This window comes from Heptranchias perlo, chromosome 37 (assembly GCF_035084215.1).
Source record: "Heptranchias perlo isolate sHepPer1 chromosome 37, sHepPer1.hap1, whole genome shotgun sequence".
Taxonomy (NCBI): Eukaryota; Metazoa; Chordata; class Chondrichthyes; order Hexanchiformes; family Hexanchidae; genus Heptranchias; species Heptranchias perlo.
Window position 1 is genome coordinate 17,147,425 of NC_090361.1, and position 11,900 is coordinate 17,159,324.

Here is an 11,900-nt window from a genome sequence, read left to right on the forward strand (position 1 = left end):
AAAAGCAAGAAGGTTATGAAGAACCTTTATAAAACACTGGTTCAGCCACAACTGGAGTATTGTGTTCAATTCTGGGCACCGCACTTCAGGAAAGATGTGAAGGCCTTAGAGAGGGTGCAGAAGAGATTTACTAGAACAGTTCCAGCAATGAAGGACTCCATAGACTGGAGAAGCTGGGATTGTTCTTCTTAGAGCAGAGACGGTTGTGAGGAGATTTGATAGAGGTGTTCAAAATCATGCAGGGTCTAGACAGAGTAGTTAGAGAGAAACTGTTCCCATTGGCGGAAGGGTCAAGAACCAGAGGGCATAGATTTAAGCTGATTGGCAGAAGAACCAAAGGTGACATGAGGAAAAACTTTTTTACACAGAGTGGTTAGGATCTGGGATGCACTGACCAAGGGGATTGATGAAAGTCACTATTGAATCTGCCTCCAAAAGGGAATTGGATAAGTACTTGAAGGGAAAAAATTTGCAGGGCTACGGGGAAAGGGAGGGTGAGTAGGACTAGCTGGATTGCTCTTGCGAAGAGCTGGCACAGACTTGATGGGCCGAGTAGCCTCCTTCCGTGCTGTAACTCTATGATTCTATGTAATATATTTGGATTTTCGAAAGACATTCGATAAGGTGCCACATAAGAGATTGTTACACATAATTAGGGCTCATGGGATAGGGGGTAATATGTTAGAAAGTATTGAGGATTGGTTAACAGACAGAAAACAGAGTTGGAATAAACGGGTCAGTTTCGGGTTGGCAGGCTGTAACTAGTGGGGTGTCGCAAGGATCGGTGCTGGGGCCTCAGTTATTTACAATCTATATTAATGACTTAGATGAAGGGACCGAGTGTAATGTATCCAAGTTTGCTGCTGATACAAAGCTAGTGGAAAAGTAAGCTGTGAGGAGGACACAAAGAGTCTGCAAAGGGATATAGACATGTTATGTGAGTGGGCAAGAAGGTGACCGATGGAGTATAATGTGGGGAAATGTGAGGTTATTCACTTTGATAGGAAGAATAGAAAAACAGAATATTTTTAAAATGCTGAGAAACTATTAAATGTTGGTGTTCAGAGACTTGGGTGTCCTCGTAGAAGAAACACAAAAAGTTAACATGCAGGTACAGCAAGCAATTAGGAAGGCAAATGGCACGTTGGCCTTTATTGCAAGGGGGTTGGAGTACAAGAGTCAGGAAGTCTTCCTGCAATTGTACAAGGCTTTGGTGAGACCTCACCTGGAGTACTTTGTACAGTTTTGGTCTCCTTAACTAAGGAAGGATGTACTTGCCTCAGAGGCGGTGCTATGAAGGTTCACTAGATTAATTCCTGGGATGAGAGGGATGTTCTATGAGGAGAGGTTGAGTAGAATGGGCCTATATTCTCTGGAGTTTAGAAGAATGAGAGGTGATCCCATTGAAACATATAAGATTCTGAGAGGGCTTGACAGGGTGGATGCTGAGAGGCTGTTTCCCCTGGCTGGAGAGTCTAGAACTAGGGGGCATAGTCTCAGGATAAGGGGTCAGCCATTTAAGACTGAGATGAGGAGAAATTTCTTCACTCAGAGGATTGTGAATATTTGGAATTCTTTATGCCAGAGGGCTGTGGATGCTGAGTCATTGAATGTGTTCAAGGCTGAGATAGATTTTTGGACTCTAGGGGAATCAAGGGATATGAGGATCAGGCGGAAAAGTGGAGTTGAGATCGAAGGTCAGCCATGATCTTATTGAATGGTGGAGCAGCCTCAAGCAGCCGTATGGCCCGCCCCTGCCCTTGCTCCTATTTCTTATGTTTTTATCTAGTGTGTGAGGTCCAGAGACTTGTTAATGAATTCCTTTATGTTTCCTTTTTCTGCTGGTAGCAGAAGAATCGGATTACCTGACTGAATATGAGGATGATGTGGTGGATGCAATGAGGGAGGATGATGAGGAACAAGATGAGACGGAGGAGCTGGAAGACCAGGAGGGTTCAGAGCAGAACCTCGCGGCCACAGAATGGATTGAGGACTCTACTTTTGAAACGGTAAACAGAATTGGCTCTTTTACACAATTCCTCATCTGCAGATGTTCAGGTGAAGTGTGGGATGGATAAACTTCACATCGCAGAAGCTCCTTCAACTTTAAGCATCCAGTGAAGGATTGAGACATTATTAGGCCATTCAGCCCTTCAGTTCTGTTTCGCCATTCAATTCGATCATGGCTGATTGTATCTCAACTCCATTTACCCACCTTTGCTCCATATTCCTTGATACCCTTATTCAACTAAAGTCCAGCGACCTCAGTTTTGAAAATTTCAATTGACCCAGAATTTAGGGGGAGCGAGTTCCAAATTTCCACGAAAGAGGGACTCCCATTTCTATTGCGCCTTTCAGGACATCCCGAAGTGCTCCACAGCCATTGAAATACTTTTTGAAGTGTAGTCGCTTTTGTAATGTGGGGAAACACAACAGCCAATTTGCGCACAGCAAGGTCCCACAAACACCAATGTGATAAATGACCAGATAATGTGTTGAGGAATAAATGTTGACCTGCTTTTCTTTGAATAGTGTCGTGGGATATTTTTCATCCACCTGAGAAGGCGGACAGGGCCTCAGTTTAACTTTTCACCTGAGAAACGGAACCTCTGACAGTGTGGCACTCCCTCAGTACTGCACTAAAGTGTCAGCCTGGATTATGTGCTCAAGTCTCAGGGGTGGGGCTCGAACCCACATCCTTCTGACTCCGAGGCGAGAGTGCTACCTGGCGAGCCAAGGCTGACACCTACCCGTTGTGTAGAAAATGTGCTTCCTGATTTCACTCCTGAATGGCCTAGCTCTAATTTTAAGATTGTGCCCCCTTAGAAACATAGGAACAGGAGGAGGCTATTCAGCTACTCGAGCCTGTTCTGCCATTCAGTGAGATCATGGCTGATCTGTATCCTAGCTCCATCCACCCGCCTTGGCTCCATATCCCTTAATACCCTTGATTAACAAAAATCTATCGATCTCAGATTTAAAATTATTAATTGAGCCAGAGTCTACTGCTTTTTGTGGGAGAGAGTTCCACATTTCTACCACCCTTTGTGTGAAGAAGTGTTTCCTAACTTCTCTCCTGAATGGCCTGGCTCTGATTTTAATATTATGTCCCCTTGTCCTAGACTCTCCTATCAGCGAAAAAAGTTTTTCTCTATCTACCCTATCAATTCCTTTCAAAATCCTAAAACCTCCATCAAATCACCTCTAACCTCCTATATTCCAGGGACTACAAGCCTAGTTTATGTGATCACACCTCATAATCTAACCCTTGTAACCCTGGTAACATTCTGGTGAATCTGCGCTGCACTCCTTCCAAGGCCAATATATTCTTTCTAAAGTGCGGTGCCCAGAACTGTACACAGTACTCCAGATGTGGTCTAACCAGGGCTTTGTATAGCTGCAGCAATATATTCTAGCCCTCTAGCAATAAAGGCTAATATTCCATTAGCCTCTTGGATTATTTTTATATCTGACATTTGAGTGATCTGTGCGCGTGGACCCCTAAATCTCTTTGGACCTCCCCTTTTCACCATTTAAAAAATATTCTGATCGATCCTTTTTTGGTCCAAAATGGATGACCTCACACTTAACTGCGTTGAAATCCATCTGCCACAGTTTTGCCCACTCACTTAATCAATCAATGTCTTTGTAATTTTATGCTCCCATCTACATTACTTACTATGCCCCCAATCTTTGTGTCATTGGTAAACTTGAATATATGGTTCTCTCTTGTGTTATCAAGTCATTAATAAAGTGAATAATAATTAAGTGAATAGTTAAGGCCCCAGCACACATCCTTGTGGAACACCATAGTCACTTCCTCCCAATTCAAGTTCATATCCATTATCCTTTCTTCTACCACCTAAGCAATCTCTTAATCAGGTCAATAATTTGCCTTCAATTCCATAAGCTTTAATTTTAGCTAATAGTCTCTTACATGGAACCTTATTAAATGCCTTCTGGAAGGCATTTAATAAGGTTCCCTCACAACATTCACAACAGGAACCCTCACAACATTCAAGAAGCATTTGGATGAGCACTTGAAATGCCATAGCATACAAGGCTACGGACCAAATGCTGGAATATGGGATTAGAGTAGACAGGGCTGATGGCCGGCGCAGACACGATGGGCCAAAGGGCCTCTATCCGTGCTGTATAACTCTATGACTCTATGACTCTATGACATCCATAGACATTCTCCTGATATCTACTTTAGTTACTTCCTCAAAAAATTCAATTAGATTCATTAAACATGACCTACCCTTTACAAATCCATGTTGGCTCTCTAATCAGCTCAAATTTCTCAAAGTGCCCAGTCACTCTATCCTTAATTATAGATTCCAATAACTTCCCCACAACAGATGCTAAACTAACAGGTCTATAATTTCCTGGTTTCTCTCACACCCTGTTCTGATTTCCCCCACTAGAGTTTCTCTGCATCTACCCTATTGAATCCCTTTATCATTTTAAACACCTCAATTAGATCACTCCTCAACCTTCCAAAGTCAAGGGATGACGCTTGAGTAGCGGATGAGATCAGGGTTGGTTGAGCCACGTATGACTGGGTCTGCTCCACCAGAACCGTTGTTTATTTCTCACTCTAATCCCCTCAATGTGTCCGGATGGAGATTTGTTGCAACAAATATATCACGGTGGTTGATCAGTTAACAGTTTCAATCAGTGATGAACTTCCTCCCGCGTTGTACAGACCAGTATCGAGACTGACGTTTTTCTTGTGCTGCATCATTACTGAAAACATTGTGGCCTTTGATGGAGCTTGCAAGCAAGCAAATCAATTACTTCAGCCATGCCATCTGCAGATAAGTCAGTTATTGCTGATGTGCCACTGATAGCGAGCTTTCATCACCAGGCTAAGGGTTAAAACCCGTCTGTACACAGCTCCAGTGGGTATTTCAGAATGCCCCAAAATGCAAAACTCCTATGCTACCGTCCGACCTGAGGAAGAAGCTAAGACATTAGGTGGGACAGATTACTGAGAAGTTAATTTGGTTGAGCAAAAATGGAAAATTTCAAAACTGTAACATGTCAGGCAAGTGTAAACTAATCGAGCAATCGCGAGGGACACAGACCGAGAATCATCAGAAAACAAAGGGGGGGGGTGGGGGAGTTAGAAAAACTGTTTTCACTCCCAGGGTTATTAGAACAGGAAATAAGAACATGAGAACATAAGATAAGAAATAGGAGCAAGAGCAGGCCATGTGGCCCCTCGAGCCTGCTCCGCCATTAAATCAAATTATGGCTGATCTTCGACCTCAACTCCACTTTCCCGCCTGATCCCCATATCCCGTGATTCCCTTAGAGTCCAAAAATCTAGCGATCTCAGACTTGAATGTACTCAACGACTGAGCATCCACAGCCCTGTGGGGTAGAGAATTCCAAAGATTCACACCTCTCCAAGTGAAGAAATTTCTCCTTATCTCAGTCTTAAATGGCCGACCCCTTATCTTGAGACGATGCCCCCTAGTTCTAGACTCTCCAGCCCAGGGAAACAGACTCTCAGCATCTACCCTGTCAAGCCCACTAAGGATTTTATACGTTTCAATGAGATCACCTCTCATTCTTCTAAACTCCAGAGAGTATAGGCCCATTCTCAATCTCCCCTAATAGGACAACCCTCATCCCAGGAATTAATCTAGTGAACCTTCGTTGCACCCCCGCTAAGGTAAGTATATCCTTCCTTAGTTAAGGAGACCAAAACTGTACACAGTACTCCAGGTGTGGTCTCCCCAGAGTCCGATATAATTGCAGCAGGACCTCCTTACTCTTATACTCCAACCCCCTTACAATAAAGGCTAACATACCATTTGTCTTCCTAATTGCTTGCTGTACCTGCATGTTAACTTTCTGTGATTCATATACAAGGACACCCAAATCCCTCTGATTACCAACATTTCTTAGTCTCTTATCTTTTTAAAAAAAAAATTCTGCTTTTCTATTCCTACCAAAATGAATAACCTCACATTTCCCCACATTATATTCCATCTGCCACCTTTTCGTCCACTCACTTAAACTGTCTATATCCCTTTGCAGCCTCTTTGTGTCCTCCTCACAACTTACTTTCCCACCAAGTTTTGTATTGTCAGCAAACTTGGATACATTACACTCGGTTCTCTAATCTAAGTCATTAATATGGATTGTAAATAGCTGAGGCCCAAGCACTGATCACTGCGGTACCCCACTAGTTACAAGCTGCCAACCCGAAAATTACCTGTTTATTCCTACTCTGTTTTCTGTCTGTTAACCAATCCTCAATCCATGATAATATATTACCCCCGACCCCATGAGCCCCAATCTTGTGTAACAACCTGTTGTGTGGCGCCTTTTTAAAATCCAAATATATTATATCCATTTGTTCCCCCTTATCTATCCTGCTAGTTACATCCTCAAAAAATTCTAATAGATTTGTCAAACATGTTTTCCCTTTCATAAAACCGTGTTGATTCTGCCTAATCATACTATGTTTTTCTAAGTGCCCTGTTACTACATCCTTAATAATAGATTCTAGCATTTTCCCTACTACTGATGTCAGGCTAACTGGCCTGTAGTTCCCTGTTTTCTCTCTCCCTCCTTTCTTGAACAGCAGGGTTACATTTGCTACCTTCCAATCCATGGGGACCATTCTAGAATCTAGGGAATTCTGGACGGTCATAACCAATGCATCCACTATCTCTGCAGCCACCTCTTTTAAAACCCTAGAATGTAGGCCATCAGGTCCAGGGGATTTGTCGGCTTTCAGTCCCCTTAATTTCTCCAGTTCTTTTTCTTTACTAATCTTAATAACCTTAAATTCCTCACTCTCATTAGCCCCTTGTTCCCCACTATTTCTGGTATGTTTTTTGTGTATTCTACTGTGAAGAAAGATTCAAAATATTTGTTTAACGTCTCTGCCATTTCCATATTCCCCATTATAATTTCTCCTGTCTCTGCCTCTAAGGGACCCATGTTTACTTTTGCTAATCTCTTCCTTTTTACGTACTTGTAGAAGCCCTTACAATCTGTTTTTAGATTTCTTGCTACTTTACTCATATTCAATTTTCTCCCTCTATCAATTTCTTGGTCATTCTTTGCTGATTTCTAAAACCCTCCCAATCCTCAGGCTTACTACTCTTTTTGGCAACATTGTAAGCCTCTTCATTTAATCTAATACTATCCTTAACTTCTCTAGTTAGCCAGTGTTGGATCACTTTTCTTGTGGAGTTTTTAGTCCTCAAGGGAATGTATATTCATTGAGAATTATGAATTATTTCTTTAAATGTTTGCCATTGCTTATCTACCATCATATCTTTTAATCTAATTTCCCAATCTACCTTGGCCAACTCATCCCCTCATACCTATGTAATTAATTGCTTTGTTTAAATTTAAGACTCTAGTTTCAGACTTAACTACATCACTCTCAAACTCAATATGAAATTCTATCATATTATGATCACTCTTCCCCAGAGGATCCTTTATTATAAGATTACTAATTAATCCTGTCTCATTACACAATACTAGATCTAAAATAACCTGTTCCCTAATTGGTTCCTCGACATGTTATTCTAAAAAAAACTGTCTCAAATGCATTCCATGATGCTTTCTGTATGGATGAGAGCAAAGACTGCAGGGAGGATGGGCATACTAACCACGGTACTATGGTACAGGAGGCTGTTCAAGTGGGGGAAGTAAAGGAAATGTGGTAGGGATCGGGGATAGTATAGTCAGGGGGATGTCCACTGTTCTCTGCAGCCGCGACCGAGAGTCCCGAAGGCTGTGTTGCCTGCCCGGTGCCAGGGTTAAGGACATCTTCTCGCGGCTGGTTAAGAACTTGGAGCATGAGGGGGGGATCCAGTTGTTGTGGTGCACGTAGGAACCAACAACATAGGTAGAACTAGGAATGGGGTTCTGCTGAGACAGTTTGAGGAACTAGGGTCTAAATTAATAAACAGAACCTCAAAGGTAATAATCCCTGGATTACTACCTGAGCCACGTGCAAATTGGAACAGGGACAAACGGATCAGAGAGTTAAATGTGTGGCTCAAAGAGTGGTGTGGGAGACAGGGGTTTCGATTCATGGGGCACTGGCACCAGTACTGGGGAATGAGGGAGCTGTTCCGATGGGATGGGTTTCACTTAAACCAGGTTGGGACCAGCGTCTTAGTGAATCGAATAACTAGGGCTGTAGATGGGGCTTCAAACTAAAAAGGGAAGAGGGAAGGGTCAGGTGAGGGGAAATTTAGAAATCTAATTAGAAAATTCACAGCTACAGAGCAGTGTAGTGATTTGGGTAAAGATAAGCAGGAAGGGCCAAAGTTTACCAATAATAGAGCATCAACAAGTAAGGTCAAGGCAGAAAAAAATGGTCTCAAGTTAAAATTGAAGGCTCTTTTTCTGAATGCACGGAGCATTCGTAACAAAATAGATGAATTAGTTGCACAAATAGAGATAAATTGGTTTGATCTAAGCCATCACAGAGACATGGTTGCAAAGTCACCAAGATTGGGAACTAAATATTCCATGACGTTTAAAAAGAACAGGCAGAATGGAAAAGGAGGGGGTGTAGCCCTAATAATAAAGGATGAGATAAGTTCAGTGGTGAGGAAGGATCTTGGCTCGGAAGATCAGGAAGTAGAATCAGTCTGGGTGGAAGTAAGAAATAAAAAAGGGGCAGAAAACATTGGTGGGAGTAGATTATAGGCCCCCTAATAGTAGCAATACCGTTGGACAGAGTATTAATCATGAAATAATAGGAGCTTGTAACAAAGATAATGCAGTCATCATGGGGGACTTCAATTTTCATATAGACTGGGCAAATCAAATTTACAAAGGTAGTTTGGAGGATGAGTTCATGGAATGCATTCGAGAAGGTTTCCTAGAGCAACACGTCATGGAACCAACCAGGGAAATCGTGTTTGATAAATTTCTTAGCGTTTTTTGAGGACGTAACTAGCAGGGTAGATAAAGGGGAACCAGTGGATGTCGTATATTTGGATTTTCAAAAGGCATTCAATAAGGTGCCACATAAAAGGTTGTTACATAAGGTAAGGACTCATGGGGTTGGGGGTAATCTATTAGCATGGATAGAGGATTGGTTAACAGACAGAAAAGAGAGTAGGGATAAACAGGTCATTCTCAGGTTGGCAGGCTGTAACTAGTGGGGTGCCGCAAGGATCAGTGCTGGGGCCTCAGTTATTTACAATCTATATTAATGACTTGGAAGAAGGGACCGAGTGTAATGTATCCAAGTTTGCTGATGATGCAAAGCTAGGTGGGAAAGTAAGCTGTGAGGAGGACACAGAGTCTACAAAGGGACATAGACAGGTTAAGTGAGTGGGCAAGAAGGTGGCAGATGGAGTATAATGTGGGAAAATGTGAGGTTATTCACTTTGGTAGGAAGAATAGAAAAACAGAACATTTTTTTAAATGGTGAGAAACTATTAAATATTGGTGTCCAGAAAGACACTGGATCGTACAAGAAACACAAAAAGTTAGCATGCAGGTACAGCAGGCAGTTAGGAAGGCAAATGGTATGTTAGCCTTTATTGCAAGGGGGTTGGTGTACAAGAGTAAGGAAGTCTTACTACAATTGTACAGGGCTTTGGTGAGACCTCACCTGGAGTAGTGCATACTGTTTTGGTCTCCTTATCTAAGGAAGGACATACTTGCCTTAGAAGTGGTGCAACAAAGGTTCACTAGATTAATTCCTGGGATGAGAGGTTGAGTGGAATGGGGCCTGTATTCTCTGGAGTTTAGAAGAATGAAAGATGATCTCATTGAAACATATAAGATGCTGAGAGGTTGTTTCCCCTGGCTGGGGAGATTAGAACTAGGGGCCATTGTCCCAGGATAAGGGGTCAGCCATTTAAGATGAGATGAGGAGGAATTTCTTCACTCAGAGGATTGTGAATCTTTGGAATTATCTACCCCAGAGGGCTGTGGATGCTGAGTCGTTGAGTGTATTCAAGACTGAGATCGATAGATTTTTGGATTCTATGGAAAATCAAGGGATATGGGGATCGGGCGGGAAAGTGGAGTTGAGGTTGAAGATCAGCCATGATCAGATTGAATGGTGGAGCAGGCTCGAGGGACTCTATGGCCGACTCCTGCTCCTATTTCTTATGTTCTTCTGGACTCGTCCTCCAAACTACTTTTGCCAATTTGGTTTGCCCAGTCTGTCGATGAACATTAAAGTCCCCTGTGCTAATTGCATTACCCTTGTAATATTCTCCTCTAATTTCCTGATTTATACTCTGTCCAACACTATAACTACTATTAGGCGGCCTGTAAACTACTCCCACCAGTGTTTTCTGCCCCTTATTATTTCTTAGCCCTAACCATGCCGATTCAACATCCTGATTTTCTGAGCTAAGATCCAATCTCGCTACTGTCTTTATCTCATCCTTTATTATCAGGGCTACCCCATCCCTCCTTTTCCATTTTGCCTATCTTTTCTAAAAGTCAAGTACACTGGAATATTTAGTTCCCAACCTTGGTCATCCTGCAACCACGTCTCAGTGATGGCTACTAGATCAAACCTATGTATCTCTTTTCGTGCCATTAATTGATCTATCTTGTTGGGAATGCTTCGTGCATTCAGATACAGTGCCTCTACTTTTAACTTTTTACTATTTTTCCCTGATCTGACGTTAGTCACTAATGCCCTATTACCATTATTAAACTCTCTGTCCCTTCCTGACACACTCTGCTTGTTTTTACCCAAATCACTACTCTGCTCGACAGCCTTGACTTTTCTCTTTAGTTTTATAAATTTACTTTTACTTGAACCTCCCCCCTCTCCCCTCCCCCCTCCCCCTGCCCCTTATTAGTTTAAAGCCCAGTGTTTTACCACAAGGGGCTACTGGGGCAGGGACTGCAACAACTTTTAAAAGGACCAGTATTTGAAAAGTAGGAATATAAAAGGGCAGTGGGGAAAGGGCAGGGAGATAGGATTAGATTAGACAGCTCCTGTTGAAGTGCTAGCACAGAGGAGATGGGCCGAATGGTTTCCTTCTATGCTGCAATTTCTGTGGGTTAGATGAATGAGACTAGAAATTAAAATAGATTTAAGACAGAAGAACAATCTGTATTAAGTCAGTCGGGAAAATGGAGAGAAAGTGTTAACTGGGAAATGTAAGAGAGCCTGGAGGTGAATATAGTACAAGATGTAAAGTACAATTTGTGCAGTGTTCTGACAGTAAATGATAGGTTAGGGAGGTGGTTAGAACAGTAAATGATAAAATTGGAGGAGTAACTGAAGGTGAGATGAAGCAGTAGAATGTTTTATTGATTTTCCTTTAGTATTTACAAGGGAGCAAAATACTGACCTCTCCAGTTATTTAGTATAACAAACATCGGTGAAGAGGAGGAGGAATTCAGCCAGTGAAAGGGACTGAAGCCTATCCGGCCCCCTGTGCCGGGTGGTGTATCCCGAGGTGCAGGAGGAGATTTTGGGCCAGTCTATAGTCAGGAAGGGGTCATGGAGCAAGGTGATACACTTTTTAAATACAGGCTAACGGATCCAACCCGGGCAATGACGGGGCCATTACCCAACATCGGGAACAGGTGAAATATTGGTAACCGTCCAGAAAACTAGGCCCGATGAGGACCTGAATAATGTCTACGGCCGTGTACAAGTTCAGCGTTATCTCCTGGCTTTTTTAGTCTGTGCCTCTCTGTACAAAACCAAATCTCCTGTTTGCCTCATTTATTTGCGCTGCCACCTTTAATGCTCTGTCTGGAAAAATGGGAAATTAAATTTAGTTCTGGCAAAGGCAACATTGGATTAAAAAAAAGTGACCCGGATGTGAGACAATAGGAACTTTTATTTTTAGTTTCTATATAGTTTTAAATACCAGGCAGTTCACATTAAAATGGCACCAGCCAGTAATGTCTCTAGATGTCTG

The 11,900-nt window shown here is 42.4% G+C and overlaps 1 protein-coding gene across 1 annotated transcript in view; it reads left to right on the plus strand.

The window, feature by feature from the left end:
* LOC137304253 (patatin-like phospholipase domain-containing protein 6) overlaps positions 1-11,900 on the plus strand; it is a 150,344-nt gene that overhangs the window by 132,226 nt on the left and 6,218 nt on the right. The window contains exon 25 of the mRNA XM_067972806.1: positions 1,849-2,009. Coding sequence (XP_067828907.1) covers positions 1,849-2,009 — 161 coding nt within the window. The remainder of the gene's footprint in view (positions 1-1,848; positions 2,010-11,900) is intronic.